Source organism: Cololabis saira, chromosome 24 (genome assembly GCF_033807715.1).
Source record: "Cololabis saira isolate AMF1-May2022 chromosome 24, fColSai1.1, whole genome shotgun sequence".
In the NCBI taxonomy this organism is placed as follows: domain Eukaryota; kingdom Metazoa; phylum Chordata; class Actinopteri; order Beloniformes; family Belonidae; genus Cololabis; species Cololabis saira.
Window position 1 is genome coordinate 526,667 of NC_084610.1, and position 24,136 is coordinate 550,802.

Genomic DNA, 24,136 nt, shown 5'->3' on the forward strand with positions numbered 1-24,136 from the left:
AGGGGGGGTTTGAGCAGGCCAGTTCACAGTACATTTACGTCCAAAAATGTATAAAAGAAAAATAAATAAAACATTTTTTGGCTGCATATGTTTGTGCTGTTTTATGTTTGACTATGACAAAAGTAGGCCTACACAGTAATCTTCCAAAAAGATAAATTGATTATTCTCAATAGTCATTGACATCCATGTGTGTTCCATTTCTATGATTGTGTTTTCAGTTTTGCACTTCATTGTGCTGTGAATGCTTGGTGTGTGTGCAGTAAATGCTTAGTTGTGTGTACCAAATGAATGGTATGTGTGTATCATTTGAAAATATGGCTGTGTGTACCAAATGAAAACATGAGCTCCATTTTGGGAACAGTTAAGAGATTTGATGGAAAAGAGTCTTCCTGGAGAAGAAGTGACAGGGTTTAGCATTTTGTGTGTGATGTTTTCAGTTTTGTGTGTGCAGTTTTGAGAATGCCGTTAGGTTGTGAAAAACGTGTGTTAGCAATTGTGAAAAACTGTAAAGATGTATTTGTTTAGAAAGAAGCCGACTGTTCTTCATTAAAGAGCAGATCTGACTTTTGTTTTTAGATGTAATACAGCTATCAGTTCTGCGGGGGGCGCCACTGCATCGATCAAAGGAAGACGCTTCACTCCTGAATCTTTATCTCCTCTCTAACTTGTTCACACATGTATGTGCATGTACTTTTATGTTCGTGTTCATTTAGATTCAGATACAGTGCAGGAAATCTGGTAAAAGGGTTACTAAGACGGATCAAAAACGGTAAAACTGTAGTAGTACTGGACCATAACAGCTGTTATTATGTAAGGATATGTACCACAGGTTTTCAAAGTCGCAGAAATTAAACCTTTACTTAAAAAAACCTTCTCTTGACCCAGACACCTTAGCTAATTATAGACCAATTTCCAACCTTCCATTTGTATCTAAAATTCTGGAAAAGTCAGTTTCAAGCCAGTTATGTGACTATTTGTATAGAAATGTGTCATGAGCCCTGTCACTCCACCCCCTGAACACCCTGGACCCCCTGGACCCCCTGAACACCGTGGACCCCCTGAACCCCCGGGACCCCCTGGACCCCCTGAAGCCCTCATTCACTCCCAACTTCCCTTTCCCCTGAAGGATTAATAAACCTTCTTGTGTGACGCAATTTTGGTCCTCTGGTCGTCTGTCTGAATCGTGACAGAAATGATCTGTTTGAAGTCTTTCAGTCAGGGTTCAGAATACATCATAGCACAGAGACAGCACTGGTTCGAGTCACGAATGACCTCCTTATGGCCTCAGATAAGGGATTAGTTTCTATACTGGTTCTACTGGACCTCAGTGCTGCTTTTGACACTATAGATCAGCATTTTACTGCACAGGTTAGAGCATGTTTTTGGGATTAAAGGGACAGCTCTACGTTGGTTTAAATCATATCTATCTGACAGGTTCCAGTTTGTTCATGTACATGAGGTTTCTTCAGAACAGTCAAGGGTCTGTTATGGTGTTCCGCAGGGTTCAGTGCTAGGGCCAATCTTGTTCAGTTTATACATGCAGACATTGGGAAGTATAATCCAGAATCACGGCATACACTTTCATGTCGTTTAAACCATATGTCAATCAGGTTTGTAAAATAGCCTTTTTCCATCTCCGTAATATTGCAAAGATTAGGAAAATCCTCTCGCAGAGTGATGCAGAAAAACTAGTTCATGCGTTTGTATCTTCTAGACTAGATTACTGTAATGTGTTGTTAGCAGGATGTCCAAGTAATTTACTGAATAGGCTCCAGCTGATCCAAAATGCAGCAGCACGAGTACTGACAGGAATTAGCAGGAGAGACCACGTCTCTCCAGTGTTAGCGTCGCTCCATTGGTTACCCGTAAAATTCAGAATCCAGTTTAAAATTGTATTACTTGCGTATAAAGCCCAAAACGGCTTAGCTCTGCATTATTTGCAAGACCTGATAGTGCCTTATGTTCCAGTCAGAGCTCTCCGTTCTCAGAGTGCAGGTTTACTCGTAGTTCCTAGAGTATCTAAATGTAGATTTGGAGGGCGGGCGTTCTGCTATCAGGCACCACTACTATGGAACCAACTTCCAATCTGGGTTAAGGGGGCTGACACCACCTCCACCTTTAAAACTAAACTTAAAACATTTCTGTTTAGTAAAGCCTATAGTTAGTGTTTAGTAAACCTCTAGCTGGTGTTGGTAAATCTCTAGGTAGTGTAAACTTTAGTGTGTCAGAGTCGCTCCTGTAGTTTCTTGTGCTGGCCCCCCCTTCTCCTCCCTTTTCTCTCTTTTGTCCATGTTGCAGCATCCTTTGCCGGACACCGGAACCTGCAGTGTGGGAGTGAGGGGGGCAGGGTAACGGCCCCTTTTGGGCGGGGGAGAAGGTTCATCCCTCAAGACTCCTCTCCCTGGCCCTGCCCCTTTTCAACCTTTCCCCGACCCTGCACCCCAACCTGGGACTTGATGATTGGGCCGGAGCTTCGGGAGCTGCGTGCTGGCCTGCGGTCCCCACCCCTGGTCATCCCGTTGCTGCTTCCACCTGCCTGCTGTGCTGTTGCCGTCCCTGACCCACCAGTCTGGCCCTCGGCAGGAGGGTCCCCCCTTACGAGCCTGGTCCTGCTCAAGGTTTCTTCCCTCCTAAAGGGGAGTTTTTCCTTGCCGCTGTTTGGCTTAAGGTTTTTCTCCCACTAGGGGAGTTTTTACCTGCCATTGTTTATGTAATAACTGCTCGGGGGTCATGTTCTGGGTATGGGTCTCTGTAAAGCGTCTAGAGACAACTCTGTTGTATTAGACGCTATATAAATAAAATTGAATTGAATTGAAATAAAAGCATATCTGAAAGAAAATCTGCAGAGAATAATCTGCAGTTTCTGAGCCTTTGAAAAGAGGAGCGCAGCTCTAAAGTTGCGGGGAAATGTCCAAAGAGCCTTTTACACTAAAGTTATTAATTTAATTAATCCATCCAAAGATGAATTTCATCCATCTTTTTCTCAATTAGAATAATCTGATTTTCTGTAATGCAATTACAAAAACTAAAATGTCATACATTCTGGATTCATTACAAATCAACTGAAATATTGCAAGCCTTTTATTATTTTAATATCGCTGATCATGGCTTACAGCTTAAGAAAACTCAAATATCCTATCTCAAAAAATGTGAATATTCTGGGAATCTTAATCTTAAAATGTAAAAGAACTTTATAGAAAATAAAGAACTTTATCACAATATTCTAATTTTCTGAGACAGTCCTGTAAGTACTTACTAATACGGACAAAGGGGAGTGGCAGTAGTGAGTCAATCATTAAACTAAACATGGGAAAACCACAAAGAAGAAGAAAACTGGTGGAAATCTTAAAATAGTAAATTATGTTTACCAGTCTCAGCAACAGATAAAATTAAAGAAAATAACTCTTCATTTATGTATCTGCTTTCACTCAGTCTTGAGTTTACTAACACAAACTTATGAAATGTTGCTGAATAAACTAATAATCTGTCCTCCTGCTTCACAATAAAAGCACTTCATAACGAGGGGGTTTTATTTTGAAGGAATCACAGAAAATACAATCACTCCTATTATTGCCATTGTATTGATGAGATATTAAAATGATAACTGTTGCTCGGTGCCCTAAACTACTTCTATCATGAGATCACACAGATTTATTTTTGTTCCTGGAGCAACACAACCAAACAAAGTGAATTTTGATTCAATTAAATGCCCAGTGTCACACAGCGAGGGTCATTCTGGGACTTTCCCACATTCCTCATTTGCTCCAACAGGTTTGAGAGAGAGCTTCCACCAGCATACTCCGGTACTAAGAAGCTTTTCAAGCAGCCGGCAATCTGAATCTGTGCTGCTGTCACGGCTCATTCAGCATATTTTATTCCATTAAACCCAGACTATTTCATGAATTCTCAAAGGGAAATCCTATAAAAGCTGCTAGGATTTGGACCAGGGACCAGCTGACAGCCACAGATAGACAGACATGTACCAGTCTGCTGCTCAGGGGGAAGAGCCACCTCCTACAGCCACCAGGGGGAGCTCCAGAGCTGCTGAAAGTTGAACTCCAACACCAAAAAACACAAGCTTTCAGGTCCAAATAATGTAATTCCAAGTCTTCCCTCACTTTTGGTGAATGGTCACAATATCACTAATGTAAAACTGCCTAATATTACAATCCGGCAAACTTTTGTGAAATAAATGTATCCATACTTGTCAAATAGAATCTCAATTTTTCAATTCTTTTCTGATAAAGAAGCTAAGAGCTTAAAGGAGCTGTATGTAAGAGCAATAATAAAACGAATCATAAAATGACCCCGATATGTCAACAGACATTTAAAAATCATGTTCATTTCAAATACTTATGTCACTGACAACAGCACTCAAGCCAGGATATTCCAGTTTAAAAAGAGGAGTTGCAGCCCTCAACTGATGTTTATGTTGTCATTTTTTGTTTTGGCCTGAAGCTCCACCCTCCACCTATCTCCCAATCACCAAGTCAGTATTGTTTCTGAAGCTCCACCCTCCACCTATCTCCCAATCACCAAGTCAGTATTGTTTCTGAAGCTCCACCCTCCACCTATCTCCCAATCACCAAGTCAGTATTGTTTCTGAAGCTCCACCCTCCACCTATCTCCCAATCACCAAGTCAGTATTGTTTCTGAAGCTCCACCCTCCACCTATCTCCCAATCACCAAGTCAGTATTGTTTCTGAAGCTCCACCCTCCACCTATCTCCCAATCACCAAGTCAGTATTGTTTCTGAAGCTCCACCCTCCACCTATCTCCCAATCACCAAGTCAGTATTGTTTCTGAAGCTCCACCCTCCACCTATCTCCCAATCACCAAGTCAGTATTGTTTCTGAAGCTCCACCCTCCACCTATCTCCCAATCACCAAGTCAGTATTGTTTCTGAAGCTCCACCCTCCACCTATCTCCCAATCACCAAGTCAGTATTGTTTCTGAAGCTCCACCCTCCACCTATCTCCCAATCACCAAGTCAGTAATGTTTCGGCATCCGGGTTGCCAGCTCGGCTCCAATTATCGCAGCCATGGCAGCCTACGTTCCTGCTGCATTCTGCAGCCTACCTGGCAACCTCTGGTCGGGGGGAGGAGGGGGAGGGGACACGCCGCTCAACAATATTTTGACAGTGACTGCAGTACCAGTTTTGGCCATTTCTTACAGACGGCTCCTTTAAGATCAAAATTCTTTAAGTTTCCTGTTGCAAGGAAGTTCATTTTAAAAATCTTAATGGAATATACCCCTCTGCTGAATTTTTAAGACATCGATTTAATTTTGTCCACAACAACGGTTCTTTTTGGGATGAATATTTTGAAACAACTGGACATTTATTTTATGATTGTACATTTTCTAATGCTTTCTGGGAAGATTTGTATGACTGGTTATTCCCTAAATTTGTCAATTTCTCTAATCTAACAAAAGAAAATGTTTTGTTTGTAAAATTCACTTGTAAAAGACCCAACACATCATTTGGCAATTAACATGATCATCATTCTTGGGAGGGTTTTTATACATAAAAATAGATTCATGAAAGTAAAACCAGATGTTATGTTTTTCATAAGGAGCTATGTCACTATTTTTCTCTGGAAAGCTCCTAGAGACAATTTCTGTTGTAATAGACGCTGCATAAATAAAATTGAATTGAATTATGGAGAAGAAGAATTCTGTGAAACTTTGCAATTTAGTAGAGGAACTTAATCTTGCAAAGTGCCCCTAGCTGTCTTGTCTTTTCTTTTAATTTGTATTATTTAATTTAATTTCACTCTCTATCTTACTTTGTGTACTGTCTGCTGCCTACCTACGTGCTTTCTGCATTGTACCATGCCTCTACTGTTTGTAAGCTTCCAGGTCCAGATGAAGCTCCAGCATCTCAGGCTGAATATCCAGCTGTCCAGTACTGGGGGTTTCTCTCTGCATGTGTCCTGGGTTTACCTGTCTGTGTGACTCTGTCTCCCTTTGAGGCGACCAGCGGGGGCTCGGGGACGGGACGCAGACTTGGGGGAGTGGTCTGAATACGGGACGGATAAAGAGAAAGAGTTGTCAAACAAAGACAGGGACCTTTTTCAGTCCATGAATACACATCACCTAATGTAATATGACATTTTATTTTGAAAGGGGTTGGTTTAACTATCACATGACGTCGCAGTTGGTCTCTACCCTTCATGATTGCATTTATCAATGGATCGATCAGTTCTTTAAGTGATGACAGGAAACCAAGAAGACAAAAATCAGCTGATGTCAGATACAACATAAAGGATAACTTCATGGTTTTGTTGACAAAAAGAGTAAAATCTGTCCAATGGAAACAAGATTGGGAGTCAAATCTGATACATTTTTTTACAAATAGGAAACTGAAGCAAAAATGAACAGAATCGCCAGATTATGACACGTTTCACTGAAGCCAGCGAGACCACATTTAGGGATCTTAAACCAAGTAACTCTGTTTTCAGGGCTCAAAAGCACTATATTATATTCTTTGATACTTGGATGAAAATCCTTAACGTCCAGGTAACCTGAAATCTGGAGACGGACGTCCCCGACCTCTGCGTTTCCTCCCTGCAGCCTCTTCAGGTTCTGCAGCTCTGCTAGGTTCAGGTTCTGCAGCTCTGCTGGGTTCAGGTTCTGCAGCTCTGCTGGGTTCAGATCCTGCAGCTCTGCTGGAGAACTCTCTGCTGGGTTCAGGTTCTGCAGCTCTGCTGGGTTCAGGTCCTGCAGCTCTGCTGGGTTCAGGTCCTGCAGCTCTGCTGGGTTCAGGTTCTGCAGCTCTGCTGGGTTCAGGTCCTGCAGCTCTGCTGGGTTCAGGTCCTGCAGCTCTGCTGGGTTCAGGTCCTGCAGCTCTGCTGGGTTCAGATCCTGCAGCTCTGCTGGGTTCAGGTTCTGCAGCTCTGCTGGAGAACTCTCTGCTGGGTTCAGGTTCTGCAGCTCTGCTGGGTTCAGGTTCTGCAGCTCTGCTGGGTTCAGGTTCTGCAGCTCTGCTGGAGAACTCTCTGCTGGGTTCAGGTTCTGCAGCTCTGCTGGGTTCAGATCCTGCAGCTCTGCTGGGTTCAGGTCCTGCAGCTCTGCTGGGTTCAGATCCTGCAGCTCTGCTGGGTTCAGATCCTGCAGCTCTGCTGGGTTCAGATCCTGCAGCTCTGCTGGGTTCAGGTTCTGCAGCTCTGCTGGGTTCAGGTTCTGCAGCTCTGCTGGGTTCAGGTTCTGCAGCTCTGCTGGGTTCAGGTTCTGCAGCTCTGCTGGGTTCAGGTCCTGCAGCTCTGCTGGGTTCAGGTCCTGCAGCTCTGCTGGAGAACTCTCTGCTGGGTTCAGGTCCTGCAGCTCTGCTGGGTTCAGATCCTGCAGCTCTGCTGGGTTCAGATCCTGCAGCTCTGCTGGGTTCAGGTTCTGCAGCTCTGCTGGGTTCAAATCCTGCAGCTCTGCTGGGTTCAGATCCGGCCACTGACTCGGCCACTGAACAATATCTCATTTCAAAGGCTGGAGTCGCTTTCACGGAATGTTTCGGGTCAAAAATCCTCTGAACTGTGAAGCTTCTGTCAGCAGCCTCTTGTTCCTGACGTCTGCTAACCTCTTCCTTCACACCTGAGACCTTCTCCGACTTCTTTTTAGGAGTTCCAGTCAGCTGCAAACTCAGCACCTGATATCACCTGATATCACCTCCAGAGCTTTTATCTACTCACCTAGTCTTCAGCTAATGGATTCATTCCGACTACTTTTAGCTCCCTGATGATGGAGGTGCTTTGCTGGAAATGTAGTAAATTATTTATTTTTGTAAAACCTTTGTGAATTAAAGCTGAACACTTGAAGGCAAAATCCTAACAACTCTGTCATCATCCAAACACTTCTAGACCTAATGTTTGAATGTGGGGCCCTTCTGTGGCCCCATGTCCATCCGCCACCCAGTTAACCTGGAGCCAACATCTAACCATGGACCGCCTCATACTCCTCTTTCAAACCCTTTTCTAATCTCTGAAGAGCCCTGCGTACAGATGTTTGCTGGGTTTAAGCAGGAAATCCACAAAAACAAACATTTGGACTTCAGAAGTCCAACCATTACCTTAACACCCTGTCCTCTCTGACTCTTGCTGCTGTCGCCGCTGCCGAAGTCGCCGGAAGCCTGAGAGACACAGGAATGTCACAACGCAAGCAATAACACACGACCTCTGATCTAAGGGTAAAACCAACACATGAATAAATAAATATACACATATACACTCACTTCTTCTGCGTCGTCAAAGTCGCAGAACTGCTCAGCTGCCCGAGGGTCTCCCACCAGTTTCAGAGTGGAGATGAAACCCTGAAAACCAACACACACATCTAAAACCAACACACACATCTAAAACCAACACACACATCTGCTCATCAGATCAGGGGACATGTGGAGCTGGACCTGGTACCTGGACCTGGTACCCGGACCTGGTACCCGGAGTTTCTGTCCAATCAGGTTCTCAAATCAAAAAGCAAATATTACAAATATTACAAATATTACAAACTAGGGATGCCCCGATACCATTTTTTTCACACCGAGTACGAGTATTTTAATTTGTGTACTCGCCGATACCGAGTACCGATCCGATACTTCTACCACAAAAATAACTAGGCTAAAAATGCAATGAATTGGAAGACAGGTTTGATTTGCAACAGAAATTCGATTTTAAACAAAACTCGGCCAGCGGGGCTTTCCTCCACACTGTCTCGTTGCAGGAACATCAACTGAGCACGTGCGGTGCTTCACCTGAAGCCGTCCGTGTGAAACAACATAAACAATCAAATAGAATTTAAAAAACAGGCTAAATGAAATGCTGTTACACACTCTTGTACAGTAGGTGGCGGTATCATGGATCTATTAATAAAATCTGGATGGGAGATCGAAAATGAAATTCATTTCAATGGAGTTTGCTCAGCCAGCGCATACGCCGAAAAAGTTCCTGACTTCCGGGTTTACTTCCGCGTTATGCGGCCCATAGAGCATGCGCAGTTGAGTCACCTCCCATGATGCTCTGGGGCCTCCCATCATGCCCCGGGGCAATGACGCGAATATTAATATAATATGTATTAATATAATATATGAATTAATGTATATTATTACATGTATAGTATTACATATATTATTAATGTATTCATTAGGGCTGTTCGATTTTGCCCAAAAATAAAATCTCGATTTTTTTCTCTCAAAATCCGATTTTCGATTACGATTACGATTATTTTGTGAATTGACAAAAGGCAAAGAAATGATTTCAAATATGCTGTTTTTTTATTGAACATTTGATCCATTGGGCTTTAAGTGCAAACTTTGCTCTTATCAAACCAAAAATGAATGAATAAAGTGCAAAACTCTGTCAAATAAGTTGAAAAAAAGTTTTAAAAAATATAATAAAAGTTTTATCTCTTAAAAAAAAAATAATCAGCAAATCAGCACTTGCAAACATACAGTAAGTTATATTTCCAATTAAATAAAACAAGACATTTTCTAATTAAACTAAACTGGGTCTTTGCATGCTAAATAATAATGCAACCCATGAAGGAGGTAGAGGTGTGTAATGTCAGTCATTACATTTGCTATTCACATTTGCAAGTTTTTTGCAAGGAACACGAGCCGGTCTACCGCATCTGGCTTGAGGGATGCCCGGTGGCATGTTACAATGCCCCCTCCTACACTAAAGAGCCTCTCCCATGGGGCACTTGTCGCAGGTATTGAGAGGTATTTCCATCAATCATTAATATGTGTGCAGACAAGGTAAAAAAAAAAAGTGAAAAATCGATTTTACGAGTTTCACGTTTTAACATCGTTCTAATTACATAATCGTGATTACGATTTAAAATCGATTAATCGAACAGCCCTAGTATTCATATAATATAATTATATAATATATATTAATATAATACATCCGTGGAGTGCACGGACACGGCCGTGACGTCACGCCCAGAAAGAGACTTTTCTTTGACTTTTCTGGCCGTTATAAAACATTTTTGATGTATATAAAGTCCATGACTTAAAAATATAGAATACAAAGATTAGTAATTGCCGGTGATTACAGCTGGAGGTGTCCTGTGAACAGTTTTAGAGGCTTCTCTTTAACTATTGCGGTCTATGGGAAAAAAGCTTTCTGGGCCACATGGGATTTTTGGTTGCAGTACCGCGGCTGGCCACTGGAAAAAAATCAGCGTGCCTTCTGAGTGCGAGACCCGGGGGCTGGGCGGTATGCACCTTAAAGTTGGTTGCGATCCGCCAATAAAACAGAGAAGAAGAAGAAGAACATAAACAATCCCATTGTTACAGTCCGGTTATAGAGAGTGATACCTGTGGGTGAGACTGGCAGTGCCGTTTCAGGCAAGATAGTGACAATTAATGCAGCGGGACGTCAGCAGTGTGGACATATTTCAAAATAAGGGACGACGACAGAAGCAAGACAGACTGGGGGCTGTCGGCGCGGCTAACCGGAATGTAACAATGGGATTGTTAATGTTGTACTGTGAGTTACGTGGAGTGTTTAATAAAGTTCTCTGTGAGTAAGGGTAATACTCAACCGTCCAGTTTGTATAATTAAGGAAGATAGAACAAACTGAAACATGGAACAGCTGCTGCTGCTCTGCTGCTGCTGCTCAGCCAGGCTGCAGACTGGCCCGGGGAGCCACGGGGCGGCTCAACATCTCCCCCTAGTGGCGCTAACCAGTAACTACAAGTATCGGTGCGTGGTATCGGAGGATTTTTGCGGGTACGAGTATATGAGGGCAGTATCGGCCCTGATACCGATACCAGTATCGGTATCAGGGCATCCCTATTACAAACCAAATAAAACCTTATTTATAAAGCGCTTCAACACGCCATAAGGCAACCAAAGTGCTGTACAGGTGAATAGAAATGCAAGAAGAAAGGAGCATCACCTCGTACTGGTCGGGGTCGGCTCCTCCTGCCTGACCCACAAAGATCCCGGCGCCGCGGTCCAGATCCATGGGGTCTGGCGAGCGCTCGAACTTCACCACCTGAGGCTCCTTGTCACAGTCCGGGTAGAAGGTGACCTTATCCTCGTAGACGGACAGCGCCATGGGAGTCCAGGTGTCCACCAGGCTCGGCACCTCAAAGCTGGCCGCCTCGTACGACTCCTCCGAGTCCGGCTCCGTGTAGAAGAACTGCACCATCTGGCGGCCCTTCTTCACGGCGCTGAGCTTCAGCCCGATGTACATGAACCTCTGGTTCCCGTCCGTGATGGAGAAAAGCACGGAGGCGGCGGGGGTGGTGGGCATGATGTTGAAGATGAGGGAGAAGTGGCGGTACAGGGGGTTGGGGACGTGGGCCAGCGCCGGCTGCCCCGTCGTCACCCCAGGGCTGAACCGGTAGGACGGCTCCCCGTCCGGCTTGGACACCTTCAGGATCTCGTCCCCGGGAGGGTCTCCAATCAGCTGCAGCAAGCTCACGACTTTTCCTTCTGCAAGAGAGGCCACATGGAAGATTAGGCCTGTGTTGAGAAAAATCGATTTTCCGATTCTAAATCGATTCTCATATTAATTCCTAAAAATCGATTCTTATGTCTAAAGATCGATTTTAAAAAAAAAATAAATTTTTCCATCATTTTCACCAAGTTAACTTTAATCCCAGTAGTCGGACACACAGTTTGTCATGACACTTCTGAAAAATGCCAGGTGCTTCATGGCAATATGTGTGCGTGGTGACAGAATACATTAGATAAGCTAAAATGATTTGTTTACTGCATGAACTGTTGCAATTTCTTTCTTTTTTTGCACTGTAAATGGATATTGAAAGGCCTGTTTGAGTTATTTATTTCTTAGTTATTTCACAATAATTATTGTGAAATTATTATTTCACTAGTTATTTTACAGTCCTGCAACAGCTCAAAAAACATTTTAAATAACATTAAGCCAAATCAATATCGAATCGAATCATGATAATCGATTCTGAATATTAAGAATCGGAATCGAATCGATTCTTGACATTTGAATCGATACCCTATGGAAGATTAATACTCATTATGATTCAGATGCAACCTCAGAAGAACAAATGAAAAATGCAAACAAAAAGAAAATCACTTAGAGAATCCAAAGTATCTGCTTCAATAACATGATCTTAACCGATGCTTGTGGTTGGACTTTGATCAGGCTCTCACGTGGTCGTGTCAACGCCGCGTCAGCTCAAAGTTTGGGGAAATTCACTCATACACAGCATCTCAATCAGGTTACTACTCAGTTATTTTAATGATAAACTTTCACTATATTGTGCAGCCATAACAGTGTTTCTCCGTGCGGCTCCAAACAAGCTTCTTGTAATGGTGCTATTGTGGATTTTAACATTCAACAAGCTCAGTAAACATGTCATAACTGTTTCCAGTGCTTGTGTCTTTCCCTCTTGGCATTGTGTTAACTATCTAAGAGGATTCATTTGAATCCTTTTAGAGAGGTCTGCACAGCGGTTTAGGAGCAGTTCATCAAAGACTGATAATTAGCTGCACCTTTTTTTTTACTGAATAATAGCAAAATTAAAAGCAGTTGTATGCTAGTGTTCATCTGAGGTTTAATTTATTTTTTTGTCCACACAATGAAAGCACAAAAAGAGTGGGTACAACCATTTACAAGGTTGTGGCGTAAGAGTCAGAAATAAAAACATACATTTATGGTATAGAAAGTAGTTTTTTCCCAACTAAGCAGACAAAATACACATTATAAACTATTTTGAACTGCAAAATGTGTAATAAGTTAGGCACCAGGACTCTTAAAAGCAGCAGCAACAATATGTTGGTGGTTTAGTGTCTGAGACAGAGAGCAGATCAAGTTAATGGGAAAACCGCCGGTCTTCCCGTTCCCATCAGCTGAACCAGCCCAGAGGAAAACGAGCAGCAGCCTCAGATCGAGCATCATGTTCTCATGAACCGGCATCACAGGGGAGCAATCGGTTCCCTCAGCCCACCCTTCACGCTCCGTCGCTGGAGATTCATGAGACGTTCACATGGAACCAGAGTGTGTGCTCTGAAGGATCAGGGAAGTCAGCGGTCATGGTTTTCCAAGTTCACGCGTGATGTGAATGTCTTCGGAGCAGCATCACTTTATCCGAAGAGAGCGACAGAAATCTTCACCCACATCCACCATTCAGAACAAGCAGGACGGCTGTCATGAGGCAACATCCCATCCTGAGAGTTGAGTTCAATGTGCAAGCATCACAAATTGCAGTTCCTCCTTTGACCACTAGGGACCGGCTCCAAACTCCATATGACCTCCACGTTAAACTCTCCAACTTTAAAGTAGAAATAAAGAGTATTAGGGCCAGGCAGGAGAAAAATAAAAATAATATTTTAGAGGAGGAAGATTTTTTTTCATTATGCACTTCAAGAAAAAAGTTGAAATGTCGAGAAAAAAGTTGAAAAGTCAAGAAAAAAGTCGAAATGTCGAGAATAATGTTGAAGTACAATTTTGAGAAAAAGGTTTTCAACAAAAATTTCGATTTTATTCACGAAATTTCTACTTTATTCTTGAAATTGTATTTAAACATTAAGCTCGATATTTCAAGTTTTTTCTCGATATTTCAACTTTTTTCTCAACATTTCGACTTTTTTCTCGAAGTGCACAATAAAAAAAAATCTTCCCCTCTCAAATATTTTTTCTCCTGCATGCCCATTATACTCTTCCGTAAATGAACACATTTACAGCCTGGTTCAAGCAAAAATGTTTTGGTTTAAACTTTGAGAGGCGGCACTTTTTGGTCATTTTATATGAAGCTATATATTTATTCCTTATATGATGCCTTTTGATTGACAGTGGGCTCAGCCAGTGGCTATCCATCATCACTTCCTCATCAGTCTTCGTTCTGCTATGAAGCTAAGCAAAGTAATCAGGAGTTTTTACTTCGGCTAAATGCAGCGGGACGTTCAGATTTAGTCGGTAAAACATCTGTAATGGGTTTCTCTGGTGTAAACTTCTGCAGCTACTGCAGCTCTGACTGACGTGAGGTGGCGTGTTCCCGGGAACATGGTGCTGCAAAGCAAGGCTTCAAAACTGCACTTCAGAAACCGATGGGGGACGTCACGGACGGGTTGTCCAACGTTTTTTTCTACCGTCTGTGGTTCTCACGTTAATAAATAAATCTAAATATCACCAGCTGACAATGACAATACTTGGCTTAAGGACCAAAATATACAAACAAACTTAATCAATATTAATCGCAGCATTTTTTGCCGTCAGTGTCTGTTCATCCACATCCAACTGGTGGTCAGGTCGAACATTAGGGGTGTAACGATACACTAATCTCACGATGCGGTACGATACACGATATTGAGGTCACGATAACAATATGATATTATAGCAGTATTTTTTTAACAACCTTGAATGAGGAACATATGACTGGAAAAAATTGTCTTTTATTTGAAAGACACAAAATACAAAACAATGCTGTGTTTGCCCTATTGTTACAGTTTGTAATGCTTTATAACTGTTTAAGTTTTAAAGAGAAAGCCAGGCCAAACATTTTCCACAAACTGAACTAAAAGTAAATGTCAGGTTTGCATTATGATCTTCAGTTTCATACAAGTACAAATATTTAGCCACAAACTGAATAGTTTCTCTCATGTATGATTTGACTTTTTTCTTTTCCAGAAATTTAACAACTAAAATTAAATAAATAAATAAAAGTAAATAAATACATACAATTTTACATCATAAAAAAGATTGATTCATGCTAACCTTATAAGTGTAAGAGGAGATTTATTTTTGTTAAGAAGGTTATTTTGGTAATTCAGGGTTCATTATTTTATAAATATATTCTTTATATTCTGATGTAAATCAGGGACTATAATGACACTAGTCAGTTTATCTGTAGTGATTAGTCTGTTTTAGATTGGGCGGAGTGATACGCCACAGTACGGCACTAGGTGCTGTGTTGATGTTCTAAAATCCTACACTGTTGAGGGACATTAAAGTACACTGGAACTCAGCAGAAGTTGTGCCCGTGTTTATCCTACTCACGACCAGAAAAAGGTTTAATTTAATAAGGTAAGGCTTAACTCTACACCAGCCTTACATCAGTAAAAGTTCAGAGCTCAAAACCCAGCAAGAGTCCCGTGATCGGGACCAAAACGGTCCTAGTTTCTTCTGAGCGGAGGAAGATTTTGGTCCGCAGGTCGAGGCGCGGTCGGATGCGCGTTACTAGTCAACACAATAGATTAATATTAATAATCCAATATCGCGATAACGTTTGTCACCTCCACGACGCGTATTGTGACGTTTATGTATCGCAAAATTTCGTGGCACGATATATTGTTACAGCCCTATCCAACATTAGACGCATGTTTAAAACACTCCTGCTCCGTGGACACGGGCTGTCCGTACTGTGGACTCCTGTGTCTGGAGCAGCTAAGCCGGGCCCTGCGGGACTCCGTCCAGCTGATCTGTAGCAGGACAGGGTGGTCAGTTCCCACTGAGGGCACCTGCTTGGTCTCAGAGCAGCACAGCTGCTGCAGCTGCTGCACCAATCACCACTGTCATGTGTCCGGAGGAGTTTACTCCTCCGCTGCAACATGTGAATGGGAACTTCACGTTTTCTTGAGCTAGATTCTGTTCTGATTCCAGACATTTAACCACAGCTCTCAACCAACGAAACCCTGCAGCTAGTTAACGTGAAGGCTCCCATTAGCACCAGCAATGCCTGCCAACAAACTGGTATCAAAAGCATTACAGCACCATTACTCACCATCACGCAACAAATCCACACACTTCCTAAAGTTGTCGGAGCTCCAATCACTTTCTCATGCTCTGACTTTATTTATATTTCCCCCTGAAGCAAAAGGCAAATCCAAAACAAAACAAACCTGGAAAACCTGGACACGTCAGCTACCCAGAATCATGATATTTTATTTTGAGGATAACTGTATCCCTGTCTCTCAACAGGAATAAGCAGGAATACATTATAAATGGATGGATGGATTTCTTTTAGCACCTTTTAAAAACTTCAAACAAATCCCAAACTGATCAGAGATTCTCCCGGTCATGTGACAACCTTGCTGGATGAATGAATTTCCCTTATTTAGAACAATAAACTCTGATATGCTGCAGCTAAAAAACAAATGCACTTACTCGTTTGTCAAGTAGACATACAGTTTTCAGTTATTGTATCCGAATACCCCCCCCCCCCTTTTGCAAAAAAACCTTTTATTTATTCATACCATTTGCTGTTGCTCGTGCTGCTCAGCTCTTAGTTTTATGTGCTATCCTCAGAGAAATAGGAGTTTTAAACCATCAGCCTCTGACTTCCAACTCAGCGAGGAGAATTCTTACAATCAACCTGGCAATTGACTGTTAGATTCAAGACTAATTTTAAAATGCATATAGATATGAGCTCCAGTTTCCGCTGGTAACAATCCAATCAGGAACTGGGTTAAAGGTAGCAGGACTCTGCAAAGCCAAGTCCGAGCTTAACTGGGAGGTTTGCTTGTACAGTTAACGGTTTAAAAAGCCATATGTTTTAAAATAAAAAAAACATTCACATAATGACAAACCGTTGCAGCTGTCACTCAAAATCACAGTAGCATAGTGCCGATTTAGTTTTAGAGACCTGGAATGGTTGCTGTTTGTGTCACTGGCTGTTCCCGTTTCTGCCCCCACCCCCACTATCCCCCTCATATATATGTATGTATGTATGTATGTATGTATGTATATGTATATATGTATGTATGTGTATATATATATATATATATATATATATATATATATATATATATATATATATATATATATATAAAAATATTTAAAAAAAAAGTTCATACAATAATCAGAAACTTGTCTTATAGGCTTCTGGCCTGTTATTGCTGCCACCTCTGAGTATTAGAAAAAAAAAGCCAAGTCATGGATGTGAAATCTAACTATGGAGACCAAAACAGTTTTTTAAACTAAGTCGTACATTTCTTTATTCCTCCTAAGTTGGACTTTTAACATGGAGGTCGGAGATTGACTGGCTTTTGGAGTCAGCCCCTAGTGGCCAGTCAAGGAACTTCAATCTTCTTCATCTCCTGGTTTGCGTTACACGAGGAAGCTAGACGTCGCCCCTTAGATGATGTAAACAAATGCCTACGACGAGCACACAGAGGTTTTCTTAAATTCATCTCATTAAACATGTAAGAATGGATGGATGGTTGCTCTGGATCTGTTTTTATTCTTGCAAGTTTTCTTTCTGATTGTGCCAATGGTAAGAAAAGAAACTTTAAATAAATGTTTAGGGAAGTCTTAAGGATAAGCTTTAAGGGTGTTTATAATGGAGACCTTAAATAGTAAAAACAGAAGCTTCAGGCATTTAATAACTTAATCTATATCACAGCTCAAATTTCTGCTAACAAGGTTTTTTTTTTTCAAAAACAAGAATAACTCACAGCCCTGAAGGCATTTACAATTACAAATGACTTAATGCATATTGGGTTTCAGGGGATCACAAAGGTCCGAGGTCGATGTTTTTAGGCATGTAAGTGGGGAAATTCAACGCCTGCAGAAGAGACATCCCCAGAGAAAGGAAGCAGGGACAGACAGATGGGCAGACGTAAGGAAGGAGGAAATGCGTGTCCGATATCCATGGGAAAGTGGGCCATGAGGGACGCGTAGCGCAGAGCATGCCCGTTAAACCCGCCGACACGTCGCTGTGGAACTAATGGACTCCTCCAGAGGTTTTACAAGTGTGGAGCGCCTCATTCCTCCCTGGAGGAGACTCATGGAGACAAGACGAGGCGTGAAAAAGGAGGTTGGATTTCATGGCCGAAAACACAAACACAACCAGTTTCTGAGGTTAAACGGACACAGCTGTTGTTTTGGCCTTAAAATGTCCAAAAAAACCCTCATTTAAGTTTCCACAGCCCAGAATGTGTTTGGTCAAGTCACTCGGATGCATTTGTACAAGACCTGTAATGTCCTTTTTTGGCAAAAACAGCTCATTCGACCAAACAATCCACAAAGGGCCTTCTCTTTGTGAGCAGTTTTAGTACTTTCAGCATTTGCACGTACAGTATTCAGTTTCCGTGCTTATCCTGAGCTTTTTAAACCCCTTATTACCGCTGCAGCCCTTATTAGGACGTTACCCCAGCAATAACAAACTAAACTGACTGTAATGATACACCATGATTGAATATGATGTAAAACTCTCCCAATCACACTAAAAGCAGGAGACCCATGCCATCCAGCTGTTTTCCCTCAGTCCTGAGCTGGAGCAGGCGGAGGGCCATCACTTCAGCTTCTGATCCCCATCACATCCTAATCCGGGTTTGATGAGCGCGGCTGACAGCTAATCAACAAAGACTGCAGACTGGAACAAAATAAACCTTTCTTTGTGAAAGACTTGCTCAAAGTGAATAAATATAACCTGGAACACAAACAAAAGATTTGTAATGGTTGAAATATGTGAATAGTTTACTTTGGATAACCTCACAAAACTCTGTTTATGTCCAGAGCTCTTAAACTCATAATACTGCTTGCTGTGTTTCATCGGCCTCTTTGTTCTTCTACGACAAAGAGTTGATGCTTCTCTTCACTTGTCAGCTCAAATCAAGGGGCCACATCTGGGTTTCTGGGTTGAATTAAACAAGGAAGTAAGATTGATTGCAGTTCCAATGACGGCCACTAGGGGCCAGTTTCTTCATCTTAAAACGTCCAACCTCACGGCAGAAATAAACATATTAAAGCCTGGTACAAGAAATGGATTTGGTCTCCTCAGATACTATATGGAGGGTTCAATAAACCTGTCCACGATGTACCCCTGGTGCTTGCTCACAGAAAACTGACCCTGTGACCTTCAAAATGCAAAAATGTTGTGTCTTATATGTTAAAACAGATGCCCAAACTGAAAAATATCCACATGATGTACTTCTGTATAATGAAAATATTATATTTCTCATATACAGCATTTAATATGCAACTGACCAGTCTTGGCATGCTTTATCCCACAATGCAATGGGCCACTACAGCAGAAGTCGACCACAGCTGCCATGTGTAAAGCTTCTGGTAAAAGTGTAGTATAAAATACGGTAACGCCTCAAAATTTCAACACGTAACAAATCTAAGAGGAATTTCAAGGTTGCAGACAAATTTCCACAGTTGGAAGAAGGTTGTAAATAGGAATGCTGGTATCGGTATCGGGGCCGATACTGCCCTCATATACTCGTACTCGCAAAAATTCTCCGATACCACGCACCGATACTTCATTGTTGTAGTTACTGTTTAGCGCCGCTAGGGGGAGACGTTGAGCCGCCCCGAGGCTCCCCGGGCCTGGCAGCCTGGCTGAGCAGCAGCTCTGTGGCTGTAGCTGTTCCATGTTTCAGTTTGTTCTATCTTCCTTAATTATACAAACTGGACAGTTGAGTATTACCTTTGGTTGTTGAAGTTGTTTATTTATAGTAGGATACGCCCCTTGAGTTGTAACAACTCGTTTACGAGGGGGTCCTACCTTTACTCACAGGGAACTTTAAAAGGAGGCTAGAGAGTCTCATTTCTTAAAAGGAGGCTCAAGCTCCTTTAATAAACTCTCCACATAACTCACAGTACAACATAAACAATCCCATTGTTACATTCCAGTTAGCCGTTAGCCATGTTAGCCGGTTAGCCGCATTAGCCCACCGACAGCCCACAGCCTGTCTTGCTTCTGTCGTCGTCCTGCTGACGTCCTGCTTACATTAATTGTCGCTATCTTGCCTGAAACGGCACTGCCAGTCTCACTCATGTATCACTCTCTATAACCGGACTGTAACAATGGGATTGTTTATGTTCTTCTTCTTCTTCTCTGTTTTATTGGCGGATCGCAACCAACTTTAAGGTGCATATCGCCACCTACTGTACAAGAGTGTGTAACATCATTTCATTTAGCCTGTTTTTTAAATTCTATTTGATTGTTTATGTTGTTTCACACGGACGGCTTCAGGTGAAACACCGCACATGCTCAGTTGATGTTCCTGCGACGAGACTGCGCGGAGGAAAGCCCGGCCGGCTGAGTTTTATTTAAAATTGAATATCTCTTCCAAATAAAACCTGTCTTCCAATTCATTGCATTTTTCATTGCATTTTTAGCCTAGTTATTTTTGTGGTAGAAGTATCGGATCGGTACTCGGTATCGGCGAGTACACAAATTAAAATACTCGTACTCGGTGTGAAAAAAATGGTATCGGGACATACCTAGTTGTAAATCATCTTGGGGTCCCAATCAAGCTCGTAACTAAGAGAAAATGCAGTTCCTCTACTGACCACTAGGGGCTGGCTTAAACTCTTCATAATACTAATAACAGACAATTCTGTTACTTTCAGGCAGCAAGCGCACATTATCAGATGCAGTAGAGGGAACCAACATCTGGGTTGGGCGGAAATATTTTTAATCTGAGCACAGCCTTAGCCAGCTGAAAATAGTTCAGGATTAATTTTAGATAAATGCAAAATGCAGATTTGGGTGTTGAAACTGACCTCTAGCTGTGCAGAACGGGGTAATTCCCCGTCCATATAAAAGCCTCTACCACAAAGAGTGCTACTGTCCGTCTCTGCCCATCCCGCCACTGTCTGCCCATCTTACGCTGCCACCCATCATGTGTTACGGGTGTCAGAGGGCGGCCCGGCGGTGCCCTCTGACCCCTGGCAGAGCCGGCGAGCCGCCCCGTCTTGCTCCAGCCACAAAGCTCCCTTGTTGCTGGCTGCGGCGTAGCTGCACCGACTCCCAAACCGAGCACTTAGTCGCTGCTCTCTCTCCTCGGAGCAGCGGGTTTTCCCACCCACGATTCCTGTCATGAATGTCACCCCCTCCCCTCCCACCATGGACGGCTCCGCTGACTTTCTCTGAGACTCCGCTGACCAGAAATCCTCAGGCACGAGGAGACAAGCAAGATCAGAAATGCTGGAGTTGGATCTCTGGAGTGGGATGTGAAAGCTCAGCGATGCTGCATGAGGAGGAAAACCTACGTTACAAGACAACGTTGCAGTCGACTTTTATCACCTGTTAATATCACTGCCAAAAGTTCTCACTCTTCTATAAAAGGTTCCAGAGATGGAGAAATCATTATGTTTAAAACATAAACTTACATGGTCCTTTATAAATAAGTAAAATTGATATGGAAATCCTGACAAAACCAGTACAAAAATGTATTTTTTTTTGTATTTTGTTTTTCATAAAACACATTTGTTTTTCGCTTTTCTTTGTAATTTATTTTTAACATTTTATGACTTTATTCTTGTCTTTTTTTTTTTTTAAATATCGCTACTTTATTTCCATTACAGCCTTTATTTCAGATATTACAACTTTGTCAAATTGCAACTTACAATTCTCTTACTCTTACATTAATCAAGTTTTATGTCTTTATTTAAACATTATGGCTTTTTTGTTTTACCTTGTAAAATTTTGAATTTTTTCTTTCTTTAATTTTTTTTTGTTTCTTTGGCAACTTTTCTCCATATTATGACCTTTAAATTGTAACTTTCATATCAACTTCTCGTCTAACCAATGTTTCCTTGTACAACTATGAGCTCAATTGAAATTTCTTGTCATATTTCTTTTCCTTCCAGGTGACCCTGAAACTCTAAAAAGGTAAACAAACTCAATGTGTTTGGACAACGAAACAAAAAACAGCCTAGACAAGAGACGTGGATGTGAAAAGCATCATGGGCACACAGGAACGTTCCGGCCCGCGGTTACCTGCAACGCCACTAACTGACGCACAGCCAGGCGGCCCGGGTCCCGGGGCCCTCGCGGGCAGGAGGCCACAGTCCAGCGGGAGCCGCCCGTCCTCCAGGGACGCCCAGCAGCCGTCCTGCAGCGCGAGGCAGGAGCTGCGACAGGGCAGGTGCGGGGGGGGCGGGGCCCGGGGGGGGCACCTGGGCGCCAGCAGGAGGCACAGGAACCCCTCTGCGCTGTGGTGGCACCCCGCCCTTGCCAGCCACGCCCACTCTCGTAGGACCGCCCCCACCTCCTCCACCGACGTGTGGTTGAAAAAGTTGGGCAGCATGAAAGACTTTGGCTTTTTGCAAATGGGCCAATCAGAGGGCACAGGGAGACAAGAGGGAGCAGAGGCAGCAGTCAGGTTAATATCAGACATATCGGTAGCTACGACTGAGCCCGGACCGGTCCTGGACCCGTTCTCGTTCCCGAGCCCAGACCCCCCCTCCACCCTCTCCCCTCCCAACCTGCCTGGTTTAGCCGTCCCGGTAGGCGTAGCGCCGGGCGGGCTGGCGTCCCACGCGTCCACAGACTTACGAGTTCCTGTGGCCACGCTGGTGATTTCCTCCCCGGTTACGAGGCCGTCCTCCTTCAGTCCTGCGTCGCTGCTCGTGGTAGCCGCACCTGCGGTAGCATTGGTCTCTCCTGGGGCTTGTGTAGTTCCTGGGGCTTGTGTAGTTCCTGGAGCGTCTTTAGTTTCTGTAGTTTCTGTAGTTCCTGGAGCTTCTGTAGTTCCTGGAGCATCTTTAGTGTCTGTAGTTTCTGCAGTTCCTGGAGCTTCTGTAGTTCCTGTATCTTCTTTAGCTCCTGGGGTTTTTGTAGTTCCTGTAGTTTCTGGAGCTCCTGCAGTTCCTGGAGCTTCTGTAGTTCCTGTATTTTCTGAAGCTCCTGTAGTTTTTGGAGCTTCTGTAGTTCCTGTATTTTCTGGAACTTCTGTAGTTTCTGAAGCTCCTGTAGTTCCTGGAACTTCTGTAGTTCCTGGAGCTTCTGCAGTTCCTGGAGCTTCTGCAGTTCCTGCAGTTGCTCCCGCAGTTCCTGGAGCTCCCGTAGTTTCTGGAGCTTCTGCAGTTCCTGCAGTTGCTCCCGCAGTTCCTGGAGCTCCCGTAGTTCCTGGAGCTCCTGAAACTTCTGCAGTTCCCAGAACTCCTGTAGTTCCTGGAGCTTCTGCAGTTCCTGGACTTTCTGTAGTTCCTGGTGCTTCTGCAGTTCCTGGAGCTTCTGCAGTTCCTGTAGTTCCCAGAGCTCCTGCAGTTCCTGGAGTTCCTGTAGTTCCTGGAGCTTCTGCAGTTCCCAGAGCTCCTGTAGTTCCTGGAGCTTCTGCAGTTCCTGGAGCTCCTGTAGTTCCTGGAGCTTCTGCAGTTCCTGGAGCTCCTGTAGTTCCTGGAGCTCCTGTAGTTCCTGGAGCTTCTGCAGTTCCCAGAGCTCCTGTAGTTCCTGGAGCTTCTGCAGTTCCCAGAGCTCCTGTAGTTCCTGGAGCTCCTGTAGTTCCTGGAGCGTCTGCAGTTCCCAGAGCTCCTGTAGTTCCTGGAGCGTCTGCAGTTCCTGGAGCTTCTGCAGTTCCTGGAGGTCCTGTGGTTCCTGGAGCTCCTGTGATTCCTGGAGCTACTTTAGTTCCTGGACCTTTTGCACTGGGTTGTTGACCTGGTTTCCAGAACCAGGCCTCCGTGCTCCCAGCACAGAGAACCAAGAGAAGTGGCCACATCTGGATGGTGAACATGCTGGTCCCTGGTTCCCCCGAAGCAGCACCTGAACCAGAACATCCACTGGACGACGGCTGGGAGACACGGCTGCTCAGTCAGGGACCCTCCCTCTGCACGGCTGCTGCTCACAAGAAGAAAACCCTTCACGGATGGAGGAGTGGGGGGGAGCCCCGAGGATGGGGGCAGGCTTGCAATATGATGATAGATGGGATTACTGAGAGATGCCCCAACACACCAAAGCTCCTCCCCTGAACACGGTGGAGGAGCTTTCCTGCTGCCAGTAGTAACCTGACACTTCCCTGAATATGGATCACAACTGGCCAGTGGGTTGAGATAGATAGATACTGATATGATTAGATAGATAGATAGATAGATAGATAGATAGATAGATAGATAGATAGATAGATAGATAGATAGATAGATAGATAGATAGATAGATAGATAGATAGATAGATAGATAGATAGATAGATAGATACTGATATGATTGAATAGATAGAAAATGACAGACAGACAGACAGACAGACAGACAGACAGACAGACAGACAGACAGACAGACAGACAGACAGACAGACACTGATCCTGATGATTAGATAGATAATATGATTGAATGGATAGATAGATATTCAAGCAGATTGACCAACAGGCGCCGTTGGGGCCGAATGGCGCCTGTTGGTTGACGTCTTTGCAGGATTACAGCAGATAGAAGAAATATTTTCTTTTGGGTCTTTTTGCTAATCATTTTTCATAGGTAACACTATTGGGCCATA

At 43.3% G+C, this 24,136-nt stretch overlaps 1 protein-coding gene across 6 annotated transcripts in view; it reads right to left on the reverse strand.

Moving 5' to 3' along the window:
* The window catches only part of LOC133425182 (collagen alpha-1(XVIII) chain-like), an 89,419-nt gene that overhangs the window by 30,146 nt on the left and 35,137 nt on the right, over positions 1-24,136 (reverse strand). For 3 of the 6 annotated variants that reach the window (XM_061715880.1, XM_061715878.1, XM_061715877.1), the window contains exons 1-5: positions 22,140-23,483; positions 10,889-11,430; positions 8,223-8,300; positions 8,061-8,120; positions 5,945-6,020 (exon numbers count right to left, since the gene is read on the reverse strand). In XM_061715880.1, coding sequence (XP_061571864.1) covers positions 5,945-6,020; positions 8,061-8,120; positions 8,223-8,300; positions 10,889-11,430; positions 22,140-23,385 — 2,002 coding nt within the window. In that variant the 5' untranslated portion in view covers positions 23,386-23,483. Of the gene's footprint in view, positions 1-5,944; positions 6,021-8,060; positions 8,121-8,222; positions 8,301-10,888; positions 11,431-21,647; positions 22,076-22,139; positions 23,484-24,136 lie in introns of those variants that run through there. The other 3 variants (XM_061715879.1, XM_061715881.1, XM_061715882.1) reach the window with 3 other exon arrangements.